The sequence below is a fragment of the Megalopta genalis genome, chromosome 2, assembly GCF_051020955.1.
Source record: "Megalopta genalis isolate 19385.01 chromosome 2, iyMegGena1_principal, whole genome shotgun sequence".
NCBI lineage: Eukaryota > Metazoa > Arthropoda > Insecta > Hymenoptera > Halictidae > Megalopta > Megalopta genalis.
The window spans coordinates 16,485,726-16,506,954 of record NC_135014.1 but is presented as its reverse complement, the minus strand read 5'-3'; the positions used below and the strand labels follow the sequence as shown (position 1 = coordinate 16,506,954).

Genomic DNA, 21,229 nt, shown 5'->3' with positions numbered 1-21,229 from the left:
GTACAGGATGTCATAAAATTATGGTACATTCGAGAAATAAGGGATTCCTGAAGTCATTTGAAGTAACTTTTTCCTTAGCGAAAATGCAATTCGCGGCTTCGTTTACGAGTTATTAACGAAAAACAGTGACCAATGAGAGGCGAGCTCGCCTAGCGCTAGGCGACCCAGCCAATCAGCGGAACTGAGCTTCGCCCACTCGTTGGCTCGATCATCTCGCGCCACGCCTCTCATTGGTCACTGTTTTTTTTGATAATATCTCGTAAACGAAGCCGCAGATTGCATTTTCGCTAAGGAAAAAGTTATTTCAAATAACCTCAGAAATCCCTCATAACAATGAGGGAACAATGTATCCCTTTGTGTATGAAGATTCGCGAGTAAATCTTTCCTACCGAATATACGATTAACTGAAAGCTAACGAAGAGACTAAGTGATCAAATTTCTTAATCAGCTGGGTGGATGAAAATTGTACGTCACGACCACAATAACAAAATTCTACACGTTTGAATCGGTGAAGATTTGTTTAAAAAAATTACCCTCGGCTATGATATTTCAAACGATTTTGTTTTTCTTTGAAACGATAGGTCCAAAGTGAATAATTCGCGTAAGAAACAATGCTCCTTGAAATGATGCAACCAGATAGAATCGGCAATGAAATCGGAAAGAATTGACAATACGAACAAAAGATAATCACCCTCGAATATCATGGTCAAGGTGAACTTTGCGCCAAGAATTTAAATAAATCTCCATCGATCCAGTGGTTTAGAATCCTGCTGGGCCGGTCGTGACATATAATTTCCTTGCACCCTGTGCATTTCTAACGCTACGATCTTATAACATTTCGCCGTAGCTGTGATCCCGGACAAGCCATAAACGTTGAAAAAGTTAAGTGGTATTTGCGCGTGCTTATGTACACTTCCCGTGGTGTGACTGGCGGAGTCGCGGCGCCGGCCACCCCGGTGTCCTGTTTATTCAGCTTCTACTCCATTTCCGTGCACCTCTAAATATTTACGCGGCGAAAAAATCGCCGGCATGTCCGATAAAGGGAATCGAAGATGCGTTCGTCTCGCGCCAGAGGAGAATTCGCACGCCCCCGTAAACACAAAAATCCGGGCCGGCAAAGTGGTTCGATGGCGTATAATTGAAACTGCCGAGTATCCCCTTTGTTCGTTCAATCTCTTTCCCTTTTTCGTCGGTTCGCCGCCATGGCGCGTGGTTGTTTCTAATCGACTTCAAAAACACTTCATCTGCCGCCTGCCGGAAATGTTTGCAGTGAACAGAGAGCAAGCACGTCGCTTCGTGTCTTCGTTCGTGGGAGTACCAAGATGACGGGATGAATAAATCAACAACCGGCCGGTACAAAGTCTGAGAGATACACAAGCTGGAACGGCAATTATTATGCTCGTAGACAACGGATCATCGAAACGAACCCGTGCTCTCGCGCGGCGACGATCTCCCGCGATAGTGTCGCGTCGAAACACGGAATTCGAGAGCAGAGACTGTTCAAGTGCAACGATAGCTCTGTGTAGGGTAGCGGGGCTGACCAATCGCTGTGCATTTGGTTTCTGCTCGAGCATAATTCGATGAAGAAATGAAGAAATTCAAGAATAAGCAAAATAAAAGAATCAAAAAATTCAAGAATGAGCAAAATAAAAGAATCAACAAATTCGGGAATTAAAGAATGTAATATGTCTTGCTTGATAAATATAAAGTTAATCATACCTGTTAATTATTCTATACAGACTAACATTCTTAACGCATATTGGTCCGGTAATCTGTAGAAATGACGTAACTTGTTAAAAATCATATATTTTTCAGTGAAATTTTGGAAAACGATATAAAACAAATTTGTCTTTATATATAAATTTTTAATTTCTTTTTTTGCTTTCTGAAGTTAAAAATGAATTGCTGAAAACACAAAGTTATTATTCCCTTTTTTATTAGATGAAGTAAATTATTTTCGAATCTTTAATTTTATAAACAAGTAATATTCCAGCGTGAAGGGGAATGTTGCATTTAATTTATTTAGAATTAAAAGAACAAGAATCAATTATTTTCTGTAATATACAAATGACAAATTTTCGTCATTTAGCTATTGGTGATTGTTTGCGAAATGACGAATTTTCGTCATACGGACGAATACGTGTTAATACTAAACTTAGAATACCATTAAACCAATGATTTTTCGCAATAATTGGCTTGGTACTTTCACACAGAAAATAACGAGTTGTATGGATCGGTGCAACAAAAAATATGTGATTCTATTTATAAAAATGAAATAAGCTTTCATATCTTTTTTACGCATTGTCTTCTGCAACCATTGAACATCTATTCGAAACATTTTTCATTATCATCAACGATTTGCAAGACATTAATCTTGCTCTTTGATTCCATTGCAAGATATTTGTCCGGATCGATTTAGATGGGTCACTCTGTATAGTAATATGTTTTCAATACACATCCATCGGAGACAAAAGATGGGACCAGATGAGCCAAGATGAAACAAGAGATGAGGAAATAAAGAGGGACGAGGAGGGGGAGAATGAGAAGGGGGAGGAGAAGACTATTTTCGCACCCCGCAGGATTATTATAAATTCCTCCGTCGGCCGTGCACGCTGGCGAAAAATAACGCGTGCCTAAGGCGATGATAAGTGAGTACCCAAGCGTAAACTAAGCAAAAGCATAGTAAATCCTTTCGACCGTGAACGGAAACGACGTCGCAAATAGCCCCTAAGCTTTAAAGCCCGCGTTAAACAACGCTCGCACGACAAGCAACACGGCTCCGGGTGTGTAGACGCCGCGATTTTTCCACGATTTTAAGAGATTCCTGGCCAACTGTAATGACAACGTGTCTCCGTACCCTTGATATTTTATGTCATCTGATTACTGAGTTGTTGCCGACGGCAGCGACAGCACGACCAACAGGAGACGGCAGCCGAACGAGTCCCCGGGAGCTGTATTTACCATGATACGCGGATGCGAGCTTGTCTCCGCGAGAAGACACCATGGAAATTCCCGCCGATTACCTCGAACGCGAATTAGAACCGGAGCACGTGAGTCGTCGTCGTCGTCGTCGTCGTCATCCCGTCGAGCCGCGGCGCGGGAAAATTCGGTCTGGCCGCGCAGCCTCCGCGTTCCGATCGTCCCCGAGGATGCTCGATGACGCGAACGTAATTAGGCTCGGAGAACCGAGGCGCGAATATCGTGCCGAGAATACATCGGCGGAGTCGGCGAATTCGGCGAGAGAGAAACGTTCGAAAAATATTTAAATGGGAATCTCGATGGTGTTCCGCGCCGGGTCTCGAATCGCGAATAGCCGGCGTCCCGTGAAACGACAAACATACGAGAAATCAAGGTGGCCCAGAGCTATTTCTCTGCAACTTTTCCAGAAGGATAGCTCGTTCCCTTTGGTGTTCCAGCTCGCATGAAACGTCGGAGACGGCCGCTTCATGACCGAGAAACACTCGAAAGTCTATAGGAGCGTGATGTAACGTCCGCCCCCGATCGAAGAATCCAATAACTGGAAAACGCACCGGAGCGTGCAGAGGTGCTTTCGATTCTCGAAGTCCTACTCGAGGGATACGCCGGGAAGAAGAAGAAGAAGAAAGAGGGGAAGACACGCCGTGGTGTACGTCGATTCGTGACGAATCTCGGGGACGAGTGCGTCCGCCTTTTTCCATCGTCGGATATCGTGCCCCCGCGACCAGAAAGAAAAAGAGATATAAGCTCGCCGGAAAACGACTGTCTCTTGAATAGGACTCTCCTCTCTCTTTCCGTCTCTTTCTCACTTTCCTTCGCTCTTCTTCACCCTTACTCGCGCGCACCCTGTCCCCACGATTCTCCCCTGTCGTCCACGTATGTATACACCGATGAAACGAAAAATAGCCGTGTGTGCGGCTCTACTCACCGGCACAGGAAGTCCCTCTCGCCTAAACAGAGCTCCAGACAGTGCTGCCGCGAAGAGGCGGTCATCGTTCTGCGCGTGTGCCCATGCAACCGATATCCTTGCACCCTGTCGATGCACCAAGCACGATCGCATGGCCTCACAGCCAAGCAGCTCTTCTGGGCGTAGATGGTGAACACCGGGAACTGCGATTGCGTCAGCGCAGCTGAAACGGAAAACGACCAACACGAATTAACGCACGGTCCAGTTTCTTCCGGATCTCGTATCGATTTTAACCCTTAATTGCTATTAAACGCCGGTCGGGCCGCTGCTTATTCGTTACAGTTACTTTATTATTCGTCTCTGGTGATAATGTAATTGAAAGGAGATTGTGAAATCCACGAGTCGCGCACATTTAAGTGGGTTAGAGTCATAGTGGCGTAAGTGACATTTTCGAAAATTTTAACCTTAAAATGTCTTAAAATGTACTTCATACATGCCAAAATGTTAAAAGTACAATTGCGATAAATTATAAAGTTACTATAAATTACCGCATTAGTAACCTTATGAATTACCTCTAAATTATCTCAACGATAAATTCGGTCAATAAACAGTGCAACTGTTAGTAAACAATAACACTCGTTGTTTCTCACAATGTTAAAAAATGTGACTCATGGGCCACCACGATTTGTAGCCCACTAATTCATGCTCTAAAAAACTGATCACAATTTCCTCAAATAGAAAGGCAATACTAAACGATTGCGAGCGAAAATATTATTTTTGTTCATCGAATTAAGCAGTAAACCGTTCTATAAAACTTTCCAATTTCCTCCCGATGCATTTTGAAGTATCTCTTCCAAGCGGTCGGACGTTTTGCTAACCAATATCGGTTGCGAATGTCGCGCCGGCTCATTGAAGCGGTGTTGAACTGACGCTGATCAATGCTTACTATTCTCCGGGCGAGCGAAAGTATCTCGACGGGGGCGGCTCGTTATTCTTGCCCTGTCGATCCTGGCTGCGAGGGGTCGTTAAGTGGCGGAATAATTTTGCCCGCCCTAATGTCGTTGCCGCGTCATCTCCCTTTGCGAAATCATAATTAATCTCGGCGCGCCGCGATGCGCCGCATAGGGGCGTAGAGCGGGAGGGGTGGGACAGGTAGCAGCAGGTTTTCGATCGTGATTCGTTGAAAAGTTTTCCGCGGCGGAAGACGTACGAGGGACGGATAACGAAGTCTCGTTGGCCGTGGCTCGACGCAGTGACGGGATACCGATCCGCGAGAGGAGGCGTTAAAGACATTCAATTACCTCGGGGCCCGGCTCACCGGGAGCTTTCGCGATCCCGACGCCTGTAAAACTAATTTAACGAGCGGAAGCTGCGCGCGACCATGATCGCGACCATGATCGCGACCGCGAAATCTCGACCGCAACAGGGGAAACGGACGGCCGTTCCTTTTACGGCTTCGACGCGATCCGTGATGCGGAATTTTTCTTGGAACGCTAGACAGTAGGAAGATGTTCCTCGTTACGGGCCGAGGGGTAGGCGCATTACAGTAATCAGCGGTCACTTCCGGGGGCCTACATGTAGGAAACAAGTACCACTTACTCGTTATAATGGTACCGCATTACAAGATAATGGAGCATCGTCGGATTGTAAGCACTTCGCAGGTACGAATAGAATTTTATCGGAAGACTGAACAGCTTCCTCCGAGTCTCGTATTGTCCGTGATACCACTGTTTGCCTTTTATTAGACGCTACACCGTCATTCTGTTCGCTGCGCTCGCCACTGTCTGTTCCCCGCGTCTACAACCGCCGAGAACTTTTTACACCATTTCACGCCGCTATTCAACCGTTAATTAAACGTTCCGAATACATTATTTCCGTTTTACGATGGACGAGACGGAAATTATTCTATTTGGTGTTTCATTCGGTGATATTATTCTCGGACGAAATGGTGAATAGTCGGACGCAAGGATATTAGAATTCTTATTATATATATATATATATATTGGGTTGGCAACTAAGTAATTGCCGATTTCAGTTATAGATGTCTCTCACTCCCATTTTTATGATATCCGTAAATGTTATATTATAAAATCATTATTATTATTATTATTATGTTATTTTTTATTATCTACTAATTCATCGCTTTCCAGGATGTTTGATAATATTTGGAACATCTTATCTTTTAAGCGAAGCTAGAATATTCTATACACTCCATGCGTTCTTCGTGGATTTGATTAATTCGAACCTTCATTTTTTGGATAATCGGAAATGTTAGGACAATTTAACTAAGGAGGCCAGTGTAACGAGACATACTCGTGAAAATTTTGAACATAATCTACTAGAAAATAAATATTACGCCTGTTCCTTTAGATCGAAATCAAACACTGTTCTTCTATTATCAATCTTTAAAAATTATAGCAAAGATATGCATGCGATACGTATAAGTATGCTTTATGAAGATTCCATACGTGATCTACTAACTGTGAACGTTATTCCTTATGTTATCTTCTGAATCGAAGTATGATTTATTCAGTTACCAAAGTCTAGAAGTGAGAATAATCGAAAACGTACAAGAAATTAAAATCTAGTTCTGTCGGGGAAATTGCTAAGAACGAACAAGTGCTAATTGATTTACCTGTGGAAGAAATCGTAGTGCAAGGAGTTACGGACTTTTTGTAACTTTATAGCATTAAATCGCGTAAAATATAAACTCAAGGGTTATTTCATTTAAAATCGGAATTCGCGATTTTTTCAAATAGTCTGTTCGCATAATACCCAATCATTCTGCATGCCGTATTCAATAGCGCATAATAGCATATAAACGCATTAGTGCAATATCTATAATAGTTCGCATCGTCAAATTCTCTCGCGTATAATCGCACTCGTAACAAACGAAATATGCACTGTGCAGTGACACTACCTCGTTGCGTGCTGACGCAAAACAAAAAGCGTTCTTCGTTCTTTTTTTTTGTGCAATAGAAAAAGAGATTACAGTGGAGGACGTGTCACGCGAGAAACCTTTGTATTTCCAAGGCTGTGTTCCGGATTACAGCTTCGATGGAGGACCATCCAACGTAAAAATTTCATCAGCGATTCGCGACAAGCGACAATCAGAGACCCCGTGTAGGATTGTTATTTCAATAGTCGCGCAGGCATGCTTGTAACTTCTGGATCACGAACACGAGCGGCTAACGCGAAAATGATCCAGCCGCGACAATTACCGTGGCGCGATCGATTCTGTAATTCCACGTCCTCCAGAAACGTATCAGTTATATCCTGCGGAAGGAAGCGTGATGCATAGGCCACGGTATCGACCGTTGTTATCATTCCATGTTTTTTACCGTTCGTTTAACGAGCTCTCTTCTGCGCCGCTCGTTTCGCCGTGAAAAATATCGGCCGTGCGCACGGAATACCGCGCGGCCGCTGTTGGAATATCCGAGCCGCCCAAATGTGTGACAAATTTTCTGAAAGGAAAATCCTCGTGCCTCGGAAATCCTCCATCGACAAAGCCGTCTCGATGAATTACTCATTTTCCGCCTCGCTCGACCGTTCATTCCAATTTACCGCGACAAACCTCTCCGAAATTAATGCGTCGCCGGCTAGACTTATCTCCGCGCGAAATCAAAATTGTCTGCTCGAGCGAGGCAAACAGGAGTTCGACGAGCATTGATTTCCTCTCTTGACGCTTTCACCGCCGCGCCAGCAGCCTCGAAAATTTCACAAAATTCAAGCGTATTGTTTGATTACGTTCTCAACGTTCTTACGTTTTATGGATTCAAATCAAAGTGGCGGAACGTATCAAATGAGTTTCAAAATTCATTTTCAAATCAGAGCAAATACACACACACGCGTGCACGTACGTTAACACTAAGCATGCCCGACGTGCGTTGTTTTATTCAAAATTACAAGACCGAATTCAATTTCAGACATTACGAAACTGTGTGTGTTACGAGAGAAATAACTTTCTACGCGCGGACGGAAGAATCGCGCGATTCGCATGCGACGAACGTGTCGAAGCATCGTCGATGCATCAAGGGCAAAATATTCGCGAACCGAGCCCGACAGATCGAATGCGCGAAGAAACGACCGAGGGATATCGACAGTCAGCAAGAACGGGAGAACTGCAATTGTTTCGCGACTTATTAAAAATTGGATAAGCTCAGCAGATTGAGAAATTGATCCACGGGATCCGAAGCAGTCTAGCGCTGGCGACTGATTAAAAATCGAACATGGCCGACGGATTGATAAACTGGTGTACTTAATTCGAAGCAATCTCGGCTTGTCACGGCGGGATCGCGGCGCTTATCAATGAAAGACCGTGCGCGGCACCGATTGTTGAACGTGCCGGAGATAAAGCTGCGCCGAAACTGTCAATCCGCGAGCGAGCACGTTATCCTGGCTTGGTTCCAGAGCTAGTCCTCCTTTGCTGTTTTCGTTTCTCGGCGCGGCCATGTATGTAGATCGCCGACGAGATTGCGGCCGCTCGTAAATCTTTTAATTTCTGTCCCGCCGTCGGAGGACTCCGTTGACGTTAACTCGGTAGCTAGAAGAAGCTGGAAGAAGCTAGATACGCGGGTGATCCTCGAGCAAACAGGACGATAGCTAGCAAGAGAGAGAGAGAGGCGGCTGGATTCGGTCGCATAGGATGCATCGGGACTCGTTTCTATCAACGGTTTATCCTCGGGCTTATCGTCTCCCCACGGCTTCCGGTCGCGGAAAAATCAGCCGGCTACGGCGCTGGACGTGCCTTTGTACTTAGGAGGGAACGAAATAGCTCTATATCGCCGTAAATCTGCCGTGATTTATCAGCCGGTGCATCGTTTCGCCGGCATGCTACATCATTTCATACTAAAACAACCGGGATCCTGGCCCGCTTCGAGCCGCCGCGCCGCGCCGCGCCGCTGCACCGCCGCTGCACCGCCGCGTCGACGAGAAGGAAGTACGGAAAGGGAACACTTCCACGTGTAGGTTGTCACGACGTCGAGGGAAATGTGGAACGACCTGGGCGCATCTGCAGCCGGCGGTATTACGGAACGGCGACCGCACAAAATGATGCAAGTAAACCGCCAGTGTGTACCAGTACCGCGGAACAGTTCGATTTCTGATATACGAGGCACATTTAGATACGATTCAGCCTCAAGTGGCATTGGCAACGTACCACGCGAAGCTGTCCCAGCGACTCCTTCGTCGCGGTGAACTTGATGTATAATCTCGGTTTTCTTTATCTCCTCCTACTACCCGCACGTCCCTCCGTCCCTCGGCGCTTTTTCTCCGATCTTATTCCTCTTCTGGCAGTCCTCCTCCGTCGCGCCGACTTCCTTCCTCGAACAAAGGCAATGAAATTCCTTCCGTGCGTGGACTTTCCGCGCTCTACCTCCCGCAGCAGATTCTTAGAGACGGTGGTCCCCGATAGAGAACTCGCCATTGTCCTCGAGCGGCCCCCGAACGGTATACTTGTATCGATAGTTGAAATAATAGAAACGAGATATTAATGGATACCTCGGGGACGCGCTTTGAAATTAAGAAAACTTTCCCATTGTCCGGGCCCGCGGCTTCCACGGCCCCCGGCTTGATTTGTTGTCCGGCCCTCCGCCGACTGTGGGAACAACTTTTCTGACACGTACGCGCGTACCTTCTCGCATCGTAATAAGGAGGACAGGCTGTAACAGCTGTGTTCGCCGATTCTTGCGAATGTATCATCAAGGATTAAGGATTATCGCCGTGCTCGGACGAAAAAATATGCGGGCCCCTCGAACTCGGCCCATACGCTTTACAGAAACGACCGCGGCGTGAGAGTATTTTTCCGCTGGCCGCAACTAATGCCGTCTATCTCGGACCCATCCGGACGAGCCACGGCTTCCTCGGCGAGATAAATTCGCAATTATCGTCGCGATGAGTTCCTTAAACCATCTTATGTCGAATCGCGCTCAATGAGCGGCCTGCAAAATTGCTGTAGCGGTTTGCCTAATTAGGTGATATAATTGAGCCTCGCGGATATTACGTCGCTCGGCCTCGGGATCCCACGTAGCCGACGAAACGCTTCCGCTTTCTTTTTTCAGAGATATTCCGTTCCAACGGCTCTCTCTCTCTCTTTCTCTCGGAGCTGGAGTTTGAATTAGCGTTAGGGACTCCATTCGATTCAGTTTTTGGAACACCGGATAATTAGCGAGCTACCGTTATTATCTACTAAAATTACAGTCCCGTTCGCTTTATTGGATCCCCAATGCACTTAAATTGGAAGTCACGCGATGTTCGACCGGTTATAATTCCGAGATCCCGGCCGTTAACATGCAAAACACTCTGTGTACTCTTTATTAGCCTAGTGACAACGCTAGGGCCGCGGCTCGCTACATTGTACTCGTAAAACCTTTTTTACCAGGAACACTGGTTTACATGCCCGCGGACAAGTTTTTTACCGGCCCGTTTATCGCTGCTCCCATGATCCGAGATCGGCGAAAAAATGCTAAATAAGTCCGCTGATGTAGATTAACCCGTACTGGGAATTACGATCGAATTTCTGCCGGTGCGAGAGACCGACGCCGTTTCCAGTTTCAAGATCGCGAACTGACCGTTGAACTCGTTTCCGACATCGTCGAGTTAGAAACTCGTGCTTCGGTAGAAACTAAACATTTTTTTTGCGCAACAGTCGCGTTCGCCTTCGGACGCGAACGCTTTGTTGCGAGTCATTCTGTGAACCAGAATTGGGCGTTGAAATTTTTTTAGATGTTAGAGGGATCAGTCTATTAGACAATGAGTCTAATACCTTTTTTAAATTTTGCTATTACTTGGAATACTTTCAACTTTTTGATCTGACTCTATAACGAAAATTTAAAAAATGCATTTTGTAGATCTCTTTCATCGATATTGATTGACCTTGACAGCAGCTGTAAGGAATTAAAGAACGCAAAAATCGCAGATTTGTTCCGAATTTTGACACTTTCGATCAATAAGTGTGAGAAATCTGCAGATTTTAAAATCTTTTGTCGCTTGTAACTTGTGTATTATTGTATAATAATATATATACATAGAATCTGAAACATATAGAATGAAAATATTTCATATAGAATATGAAATATATGTATTATATATAATGTGGAATATATTTTATGTATACAATGTGGATTATATATTATATATATAATATAGTAGTAATATATAACCTATAATGTAACCTATAATATATAATATAATATATAATATATGTAATATATGTATAATATATGTATAATATATGTATACTGTGTGTAATTAATATATAATATAATATATAATTATATATTATAGGTTATATTATAGGTTATATAATTTGCAACCCCATTATTTTAGTATTCACTTGCAGAGAAGTTAAAAATTTTGTGGAATCGCGAGCAAGTCCCAGAGGGTGGTCTTAGGGTTAAAGGAACTGCAGATCTTTGAGAAAGTAAGTTTACGATCGAAACTGTCGACAATCGCATAGCGTTCTCCACAGGCTCTCTACGAATGAAACGGTCGGGTTCTAAGAAGCGTGCGAGAAGGAGTAATTAGCAAAAGCAATCTCGCTTTCATGGCCGGGCCCCGTTCGAAAATATCGTGGGGTTCTTTCGACTAAATTCCGTTCTGCATGCCGCCGGCAGAGCCTTTCGCGGGCATCGCGCGTAACGTCACGCGCACCTAAATTTCTATGTTCGTTTCCCGGCGCATAATTGCGGCCGGTCGTTAGACGAGCTTAACGCGCCATGAAAAGTCATAGTTTTTCAAGTGGCCGCGACCGGACGTTACGTAGTTGTGCTCGCTTTCGCGACCACTTTCTGCGCTCCCCGATGGGCGAGAGGGGCGAAGAAGCGACAAATATGACGGGTCGTCGCTAATTTAACAGTTCGCTGGTCAGCCGAACACGAACAATCGGTGGCACCCTCCCCCCCGCGCATTCGGTGTGCTCCCATCGGATCGATACAAACGGATTGTATCCTTTTTTCCGTTCCGAGGACGCAGGATTATTGGACAGAATCGGCATGGCAGCGTGATTTCAGTTTCGCCTGCCGCTGTTCGGCATCGATACCCGGCACAGTTAATTATTTTTATTTCGATTCCGCGGAGATACAACGGAGCTCTCGCCGAGATTCGCCCGCCGTTCGGCTGTAATTAAACCTTTAATCGACGAAATGAAATCGATTCCGCCGCTAGTCTTTCTCCTTTTCTTGTTTACGCTCGCTTCGGACATTGTGCTCGCCCGAACCTCGCGGTCCCGAAACCAACAGGGATCGGTCAAATAGTAACTGAATTTTGCATCGAGCATTTGCGTAGTGTCTTCTATTTACTGTCGCTCATACAAGTGTTCTAATTAGAGTTTTATCGGATCGACTCTCGCGATCATCGCACATCTTCCTGTAACGCGGGTTTGCTTAAAATTGAAACTTTGTAGAAGTTGGGCAATTTTGTTCGGTGCTGAGTATACCGTAGATTTGAAGATTAAATCTCTTTATTCACGATACTATTCGAAAATTTGACGTACGATTTATTTTTTATCGTTTCATTGTGTTTCAAGTAACGTTACAGTAACGTACGGTTACCTCAAGTAATCACGATTAATGAATAACTGAAGTAATCAAGTTATTATGATTAATGAGTAACTTAAATAATCAAGTGAACATGATTAATGAATAACTTAAGTAATCAAAGGTAAATGTCATTGTTACCATGATTAATAGAATAATTATTAATCACGTAATGATTACTTACATAATTATGATTAATTCAATATGTATAGTTATTATTCTGAATAGTTTTCAGAACGTCTGCGGGTGTTTCATGTCTCGACTGGAGACTTTTATTACTTAGGCTTCTCATCCGGACCGAATAGCAAGTGATGTAGAAAGATCTAACAGACTACTGCTTAATGCTTATAGATTATCAAATGTAATCACGATTACGTTATTAGTGATCGATGAATTTATTATTCAAAACTTCAATCGAGATTATATACCCGGGTATACACTGTACGATTGAAAATGTTCCTCATGGTCCTCCCACAAAACGGCTCAAAAAAATCATAGATCCAGTTTAAAGATGTCATTGGAAAGGGGAGGCTTTGATCTTCGAATCTGCGGTAGCCCCGAATACGAAAAGAAATTTGAAACGTTGCTACAGACGTTTGAATTTCCAGCATTCTCGAACAGCTCGGTTTCGCAAGAAGATCTCGGAACGAAATCAATCGGTTCGATTGAAGATTAGGGGAGCAGTTAGGTTTATATTCGACTGACCCTCGTATTTACGGAACCGATGCTACAGGCAGAGGGAAGTTCAGCCTGCGCACGACGCACGAATAAGAAAAGTTTCTCGGTTGAATCAACGCCAGCCGAGCTGCCTCTCTTTTTCGGCCGCCTTCGTGCCTGCTCGGCAGACAGTGATGCAATTCGAGAAATTGAATGCATTTGTACTTTTAACGTCCCCCGACTGTCTCGGCAGTGTCGCACTCTCGTCACGACCACTTTTCCTTCGCCCCGTCTCCCTTTTTCCCCGTTCACGGACGAGCCACAAATTCGCAACCCGCTCGTATTCACAGGCGCGCGCGGCCGTCTTCGAAAATTTTACTTTCAAAAACGCCTTGACAGTCGTCGTACCCCAGCATTTCGTATTCCGACGAATTATTTCGGCACGTCCGGCTCTCCGTGGGAACAGCTGCGAAAATTTGTTTCTTCTCTCGCGAGAATTTTCGGTTCTCTTGGCGCTGCTGCGATCACCAATCTTTTGGAATTGGAAGCTGTCAGTTTAGAGTGTAGTAGACGTTGCGTCGTTTAAAACATTTATCAATCTCGTCGCGTTCATTGTTCGACCGAAGGAAACACAATTTGATCAATCGGCTCGCTTAATCCTTTTCTCTATCGCTTTCCAAGTGGAACCGATATCTTTCCTCCTTTTTTTTTCTTCAGCATTTAGCTTTTTGGATTCGGTGCCTGTATTGCGCTGAATGGTATAGTGTGGTTGTTCCATAATTTTTATATTAATTTTTACATGTCTCGAAATGTAATGACTAATTAGAAATGCACGGAACAGAATTAAGACTTGAAAGCTAAAAATGTATCCATTACGTTGAGTAAAGTAGAATTTATGTTTCTCTGTCCCATGTTGAACGGGAAAAGATTCTATTTCGTTAGATTGATGCGAGCGCAAATTTCCGAAGATTATAAGAACAAATGATTAATAAAATCGCTCGATTAATTAGTTTTCCGTCCGTTTTCTGAAAGTACCGGAGAAATCGGCGAACAGTAACGATACTGTTTCAAAAACTGGGAACTTTAATGAGCACTTTGGGAAGGTTACTCGAGAATTCCGTGCCTAATAGAGATTGACGCACCGTAATCTCATCCTTAAGGGCAATGGGCGGCGGTACAAGAACCACCGTAACGGTTTCAGAATTAACGGACCCGTTTCCTTTAATTAGGGTCCTTTAGGGCGACCCTGTATTGCATACCTGACCGCTCAAAGAGCCGAGTACAATCAAGATGTATATAAAGCACTGCCGGCAACCTGAAAAACTCAAAGAGCAGACATATTTGTTCCCTTCTTGCTTACGGTTATTATTAGACTGCGCTCTTCATGCGTTTCCAGGAGGCGCCCATACATGCACAGACCAGATACGGGCAAAAATTTCATTCGCATACAGATTTAATAATCTCCGTCTCGCAAAAACGTTCATCGATATATGATCGACTCTTGTTCCGCATCGAATTAGTTCTCCAAGTATACATAATGAAGTGTCATCGGTTTTTTGAAATGGAGAACCTGCATAGCCAAATTGTTCAAATCGATATTTCAATTTTGACGATGCTAATCTATTTATAGGGAAAGAAATTTCTGAAATTCGAATCTCTGTGCTAGGGACTTGACTGTGTTTGTAATGATTCGTGTAGGATGAATGTTTAATAAATATAAGTATTTTAAGGATCAATTTTAAGGAGCGATTTTACAAGGATATCTATCATGAAAATTAAGAAAACAATTTTCGAACGACTGCGGAATATCTTGGGAACGATAAAAATGATCGACACAAGAAGTCTATGTGCACCGAAGAAGTGTATGTACGCTGTCGTGTACCAAAATGTTTCTTCTACTTAGCCGAAGCACACTCAGCGTTAGTTTCACTTATACCTGACAATAATGCGATAGTTAAAGGACAGTGAGAACGCCGCAGCAGGAGCAATAGCTCACAGTATCCCGCGATAGACCACATTAGGAAACAATGCCTTATTACTGCAACCTCGAGACTGACTCCCAACAAGTAGAAACAGCCAACAATGCACAGACAAGCCAGCGAAATAGCATTCAGCATCGGACAAACAAACCAAACGTTTTGATTTCATCTTGCATAGCGATTTCGAGCGAAAGAATGCCAATCATTGCATTCTTCCTCTCTTGCTTACGATTCCGCTAAATTACCGACGCAGCCGCGTAACCAACTGCAGTTTACCGAGCATCGAACATGCCTCAACCATTTCCTGCGAATATTATGATTTCGAGAGTTTGAAAGTTAAAAATTTGGAACAAGTCATTTCCACTGGCATAGTAGACATAATGTTGATAATACGTAAAATAATGTTGAATATCACGCTAATTTTATTTTGGTTGCCGTTTTGACAAACGCGAATTAATAATTATGCGTTTGTACTGAAATATTATTTACGAAATATTGTAGTATCGAAAAATTTAATAGTATTAAAATTTACTTGATTTATATGTTGAATGTCCCATGGCATTCAACGTATTAACATTCAGGCGGCAGGGCTTGGGTCCATTTAGACTCAGAGTACATATAAATGTATAAATAACGTTATTTGACTACCCAGTTTTCAACAATTAATTCGAATTTGCATACGCTTCGTGAAGGTCTATAGAAAAACTAACGTGTTTAGTAGCGGTACCTTAAAAAATGCGTTGAAAGAAAGTTAATAGATAAAATTATGAATGATGCTAAGCATATTCAATTATCTGTTTATCAAAGAGGTTCGCCGTTTGAGTGTTGACACTTTTTGATGGCCGTCGTCATGTACACATGACGTCGCGAATATTTTAATTATACAAATCGGTTGAGTGGAGTTTTCTAAAAAAACTGTATCATAAATATATTATTAGAACAAAATTTGTCCTATTTATATTATTAATAAAGCGTATCATAATTGCACTATTAAAAAGGGTATCATAATCGTACTATCAAAAAAGGGTATCACAATCGCTCTATTAAAAAAGGGTACATATTTATCCTATTAACACTTTGACTTGATTTAATTTTCTAAAATTCATTGACGTTACATAACTTCGCCTCGCAATGCCAACTTCATTGCGTAAAATACTTTAATGGTTTAAATAAAATACTTGACTTAATTTCATACAGTTGTTTAGGTTTCTGGCGCGGTAGTTAAAGTGTTAAGAAGCGTCCGCTTGCAGGAAGTGAACCGCTTTGAACGTTCCGCCGTATCGAGTCACGAGCGCAGCGAATTCGGAACTGTCGTCGTGCGCAATAATCTACGCTTTCGATGTCTGGAATAATGGGGACGATACGACAGGAAAAATCGGCATTTTGTTAGTGTATAATTGTCGCGGAGACGTGCAACCGTGGGGGGCGTGTAGAAGGTGGTCTGGCGCGCGGCAGCAGGCTCGGCACTTTTTCAAGGCTCGTAATGTCGCCGGAACGAATACATTCCAGGCTAGCATGTCTCTCTGATGGTATGTTTCTAATTTGCGTGCATGCACCGTGCACCCCATCAGGCGCAGCAAGAATTTAATACACGAAACCACGCCTAGGCGAGCCTAGGGGGAGCGTCCTGTGCAAACGGTGGCGTTCAAGCACGCCACCGGCCGGAGAGGGACATAGAGAGAGAGAGGGAGAGAGAGAGAGAGAGCGAGAGAGAGCGAGAGAGAGGGGAGAATGAGATCGTGAGCGAGAGAGAGAGAGAGAGAAGAAGCCCGAGAGTCACGAGCATGCGACCATCTCCGCATGACCGAACAAAGGAGCAGTCCAATAACGTAATTACTTTCGATGGTCTCTCCAGAAACTGTTCACACTTGGCGCGGGACACGCGCGTGCACGCACCGGCGCGCCGCGGCGTGGCACCGCGCGTCGAGAAGCAAGCCGAACATGCACGCACGCAATGCGACCCTGTGTCATTTGCTCACGCCGGGAAGCTTTTATGGTCCATTTCCGTTCACGTTTTTGCACGATCCACGATCGTCCAACCGGCGAAACTATCAAGTCTAGTTAGCCGTTGAACAAGCCCTATCTAATTCCCCACCGATGAGCTTTAAACTGTTTGCGAACCTTCCTCACAACTTCTCATGAATTACCCGCGATACGCGTTTCTGCGAACGCTGCATCTGCACGCGTTACACTCCGCGGAAACGGTATTTAGCGACCCGCCTCCGGATATTAGTTCAACTACGTGCAGGCTTGTTTGCTTCGGTGACGATTCAGGGAAAAGTGTGTCGGAAACGTTAGGCTTCATTTCCATTATGGATACTCTCAGAGATACCGTATGGAATTCTCAGAGTGTTCTTTCTTCCTTTAACACGTTCGGTATACCGCCGACGGTACACGATTGTTTTTGTTTTATTTATTTAATTTATTTAATGCCGCTTCTGCTAATCACTTGTGGGATAACTTTTGTAGGTTGCATGTAGTGTAATACACAATAGTTTTGCATTACAGTTTTACACTGTCTTCTTAGTCTAGGCTTTTCAAGTTATTATATAATTTTGCTAAACAATTTGGTTTCTTCTTAGTGTGACATAACTTTTGCTGTTTTTTTGTAGTTGTCCAAACATTCCTTGATGGTATTGGGCATTTTTACTTTTTTCCTGATATTGTTGTACACTGGACATTCTATTAGGATGTGTTTAACTGTAAGCTCAGTGTTACAGTTGTTACAAATTGGCTTGTCTGTTTTAGAGAGTATTTACTGATGTGTTATTTTAGTATGCTCATTAATTCTTTTATACGGGGTGTTCAGCCACGATTTTTAAGGCATTCAGGCCACTCTGACAAGAAAATCTTTCGAATAAAAGTTATTCAGTACTTTGATAGGAATGAAGTGCATTAATGAAACTTGCGAAGAATTTCTTTATTCAATAAAACACTAAGGTCACCTTGACCATTTTTAAATAGCACTATGAATGTTTAACTTTATATTGTTATAGCCGATGAAAAAATGAATTCAGTGATCCACCATACAATGACCTTCGGATGACCTTGTGCTCGGAAATTGGCAATACAACAGAAGTAATAACGCCGGATTTCAGTTTTTGCGATTGAAATCGCAGGAGATTGTTCGGCGATACAGGCGTTAAAGCGCAAGCGTGTTTCTCGATCGATCACCCGCTTTATATCTCGTTAAGGAGATTTCATCGGGGAGGGTTGGAGGTGGAGAGGTAGACCGTTGTCTGACTAATTCCGTAAACTATTCAATATTTGCATACGTGTACAATAACCGCGGCGTCGAGGGTTTAATGATGTGTTAGCTGAATCCTTTAGAGGCCGGGATCCCCTTGTGCACTCTTGTCTGCGTACCGATCCAACGTCAAACACTTTAACACGCTTTATCGAGCACGATTGGCTGCTTCTGTGGCCGCGAGATGAGATAGATAGTCCATGGTATCGGCCTAAGAGGAAGCCAATGGCTACTGATTATTTCTTCACGAGCGTCGGTGACCTCCGAACCCTCGCGATGATTATGCAACTTCGCCGTCTACCGTTTCGGGAGCTCGACCATAACACTGTACACTTGTAGACTGTAGACGATGACTAGACGAGTTTTACGACTGTCTTCCCGAGCACCGAGTCACTTCGAGAGAACAGACGTTCGCCGTGTTTTTATTGTCACGGCATTCCGATAAATATATCTCAGCGACCTCTACATTATTTTATAGCATCCATTACGACTATAGTAATTTCTCCCTAATTCGCGCTCAGATTGCGCATAAAAATGGACAATTTTGGAAGGTGAGATACGATTTTTATAGTTGTTGTCAATCGGTAACTATAAAAACGAGCCGCAAGGCTCGAACAATCGTATCTCCTCTTCCCAAATTGTCCATTTTTGTGCGCAATCTGAGCGCGAATTAGGGAGCAATTACTTCATTATTAAGAACGCTATTTTTGTTCTGCGAGCGGTACTGCATCATGTGCGCGATCGTCGCAATTATTTTCATCGAAGGATTTTTTGCATTCTCGAATTTACGTCGGAAAGAAATGTGATCGATGTCGTTCTCTGCATCTTGCTCTCTGCTATTCGTTTTCAACCCTTACGATTTCTTTCAAAACTATATCGATTAGCATCGTCTTTAATTAGTTTCGGAATACAATAATTTCTCTCTCATTGTTTATCAGCTTGAAAAGGAAAATTGACAACTGTGGAAGAGGCAACCATAAAAGCGAGCCGCAAAGCTCTAATAATCGTATCTCTTCTTCCCAAGTTGCCCGTTTTAGTTTTCAAGCTGAGGGACAATGTGAGAGAAATTATTGTAGAACGAGTCAATTTTCGTTTCTCGCGTGTCTTCATTTACTTTCGCGCCTAGATTTTGGTAACAGTAGAATCAATTTTTCTTCCGATTTAGAAGAAACGTATAACATTCATATTTAATAAGTTATGTATGAAGTTTTCATCACGAGTCTGGCGCGTTGTTCTAGCGCAAACGTTAACATTTTCTGCAATTAATGAATTCCTACGATAGATAGATAATGCATATTTATCGCATGCCAACCTTTACTTCCATGTTTAAATTTTATAATTAGACGGCGACTTTTATGCTTTTACAGCGAAAACGAATAGGTCAAATACAAAATTGAAATGCCACTAAAAGAGTTTAAACATATTGTTACATTATTTTCAATTAATTGCGATTGTCAAGGGAGAAAACATGTTTCCATCTAGTTTATCTTTCTTATAATTAACTTATATCGTTTTCGTTTTGCATAAAGATGCGCAATCTATTGCTGATAGAAGGGTAGAATTTTATCTCGATGTCGAAGACGCGATTAACATGTACATGTTGCAGATTACGTTACAAATTTTCGTAATAGACAATTCGACTTATATCGACACGTCGTCTGTCGCTGAATTGTTTCAGGAAATCTTCGCGATCGAAATATATATTAGGTCTACCGGAAAGTTCTGTCTGATAATGTCATTGCAAATTTCAATAGATATGCACATATTCATTTGAGACATATATTTTAGAAAAAAATGTTGCTCACAGATTGCCATCACGCTGGCAAGAGGTCATAAGTAACGACGGAAATTATATTCTACAATAAATATGACTAAATTTATGAAAAATCTATTATTTCCTTTCATTTCTCAAACGGACAGAACTTTCCGGTAGACCTAATAATTTCCCAGCGAAGTCCTACTTAGCTGCAATGCGAATATATAGAACAATTCGAACGATCATTCGCGGCGCCTCGGAGTTGCGTTCAAGTACGACGGTTCGAGCCTCGTATAAGCTCATTATCCGGAGCATTAGTTAATGCGTAGTCTTTCATAGAAACTTTATTACCGTAAAGAACTGGTTCGCAGAAATATTTAATAAAATATAATGAAGCCAGGCTCTTAACTTGCACGGGATCACAAGTGGACGACTGCCGGTCGGACTCTAAAATAAGAGACTGTGTCCGCGGCGTCATTATTATAATTCGAAATGCTTCGAAAACAGGATTCGGCTAATTAAGCGGCGACCAGTTTCCGGATCACCGATACCCCGGCCACCAATTAGTTTCCCTTTCGAACGATAATCCTTGGCGCTGACGTGCCGTGATGGTCAGGTCCGCGTCCTGTTTCCCATCGGAACGCGAAAAAAACGAAACTGCGACGTCGTGCAAGCATCCGGTGTCCAACAGCACCCCCATCTATAACGGCTATCTCGGTTTCTAGAGAAAATCGGAAACGCGGCCGGTTCGGTCATCTGTCTCTCCCTCTCTCTCTTTTTATTTATTTCTCTCTCTCTCTCTCTCTCTCTCTCTCTATCTCTCACTCTCGCTCGTTGTCTCTCCCTCTCCCATAGATCTCGATTCCATAAGAATAAAGGGAGCTCGCGTGGCACGAAGGCGTCGTCCCCGGCGATTCCTGGCTCAGTTATCTGCGACTATTAGCGCTTGACTCTATGCAAATTCAGCGGCAGGCTGTAGCGGTGCTGTTCGAGCGGACCCCATAAATTCTGGCGGACACGAATGATCTCGCCTTCTGCCGGTTGTGGTATTCGTGGCCGGTCGTTTGACGACACCGTGAACGTATACCACCGCTGTGTAAGCGTATACGGAAGGTATTCGCTTACGTACGCCTTACTTACCTCGATCCGCGGCCTGCGGGACCCAGTCGACGC

General features: G+C 43.4%; 1 protein-coding gene across 2 annotated transcripts in view; it reads right to left on the bottom strand.

The window, feature by feature from the left end:
* The window catches only part of neo (ZP and PAN domain-containing protein neyo), a 371,329-nt gene that overhangs the window by 115,421 nt on the left and 234,679 nt on the right, over nucleotides 1–21,229 (bottom strand). For both annotated transcript variants that reach the window (XM_076518589.1, XM_076518587.1), the window contains one exon: nucleotides 3,905–4,106. In XM_076518589.1, coding sequence (XP_076374704.1) covers nucleotides 3,905–4,106 — 202 coding nt within the window. The remainder of the gene's footprint in view (nucleotides 1–3,904; nucleotides 4,107–21,229) is intronic.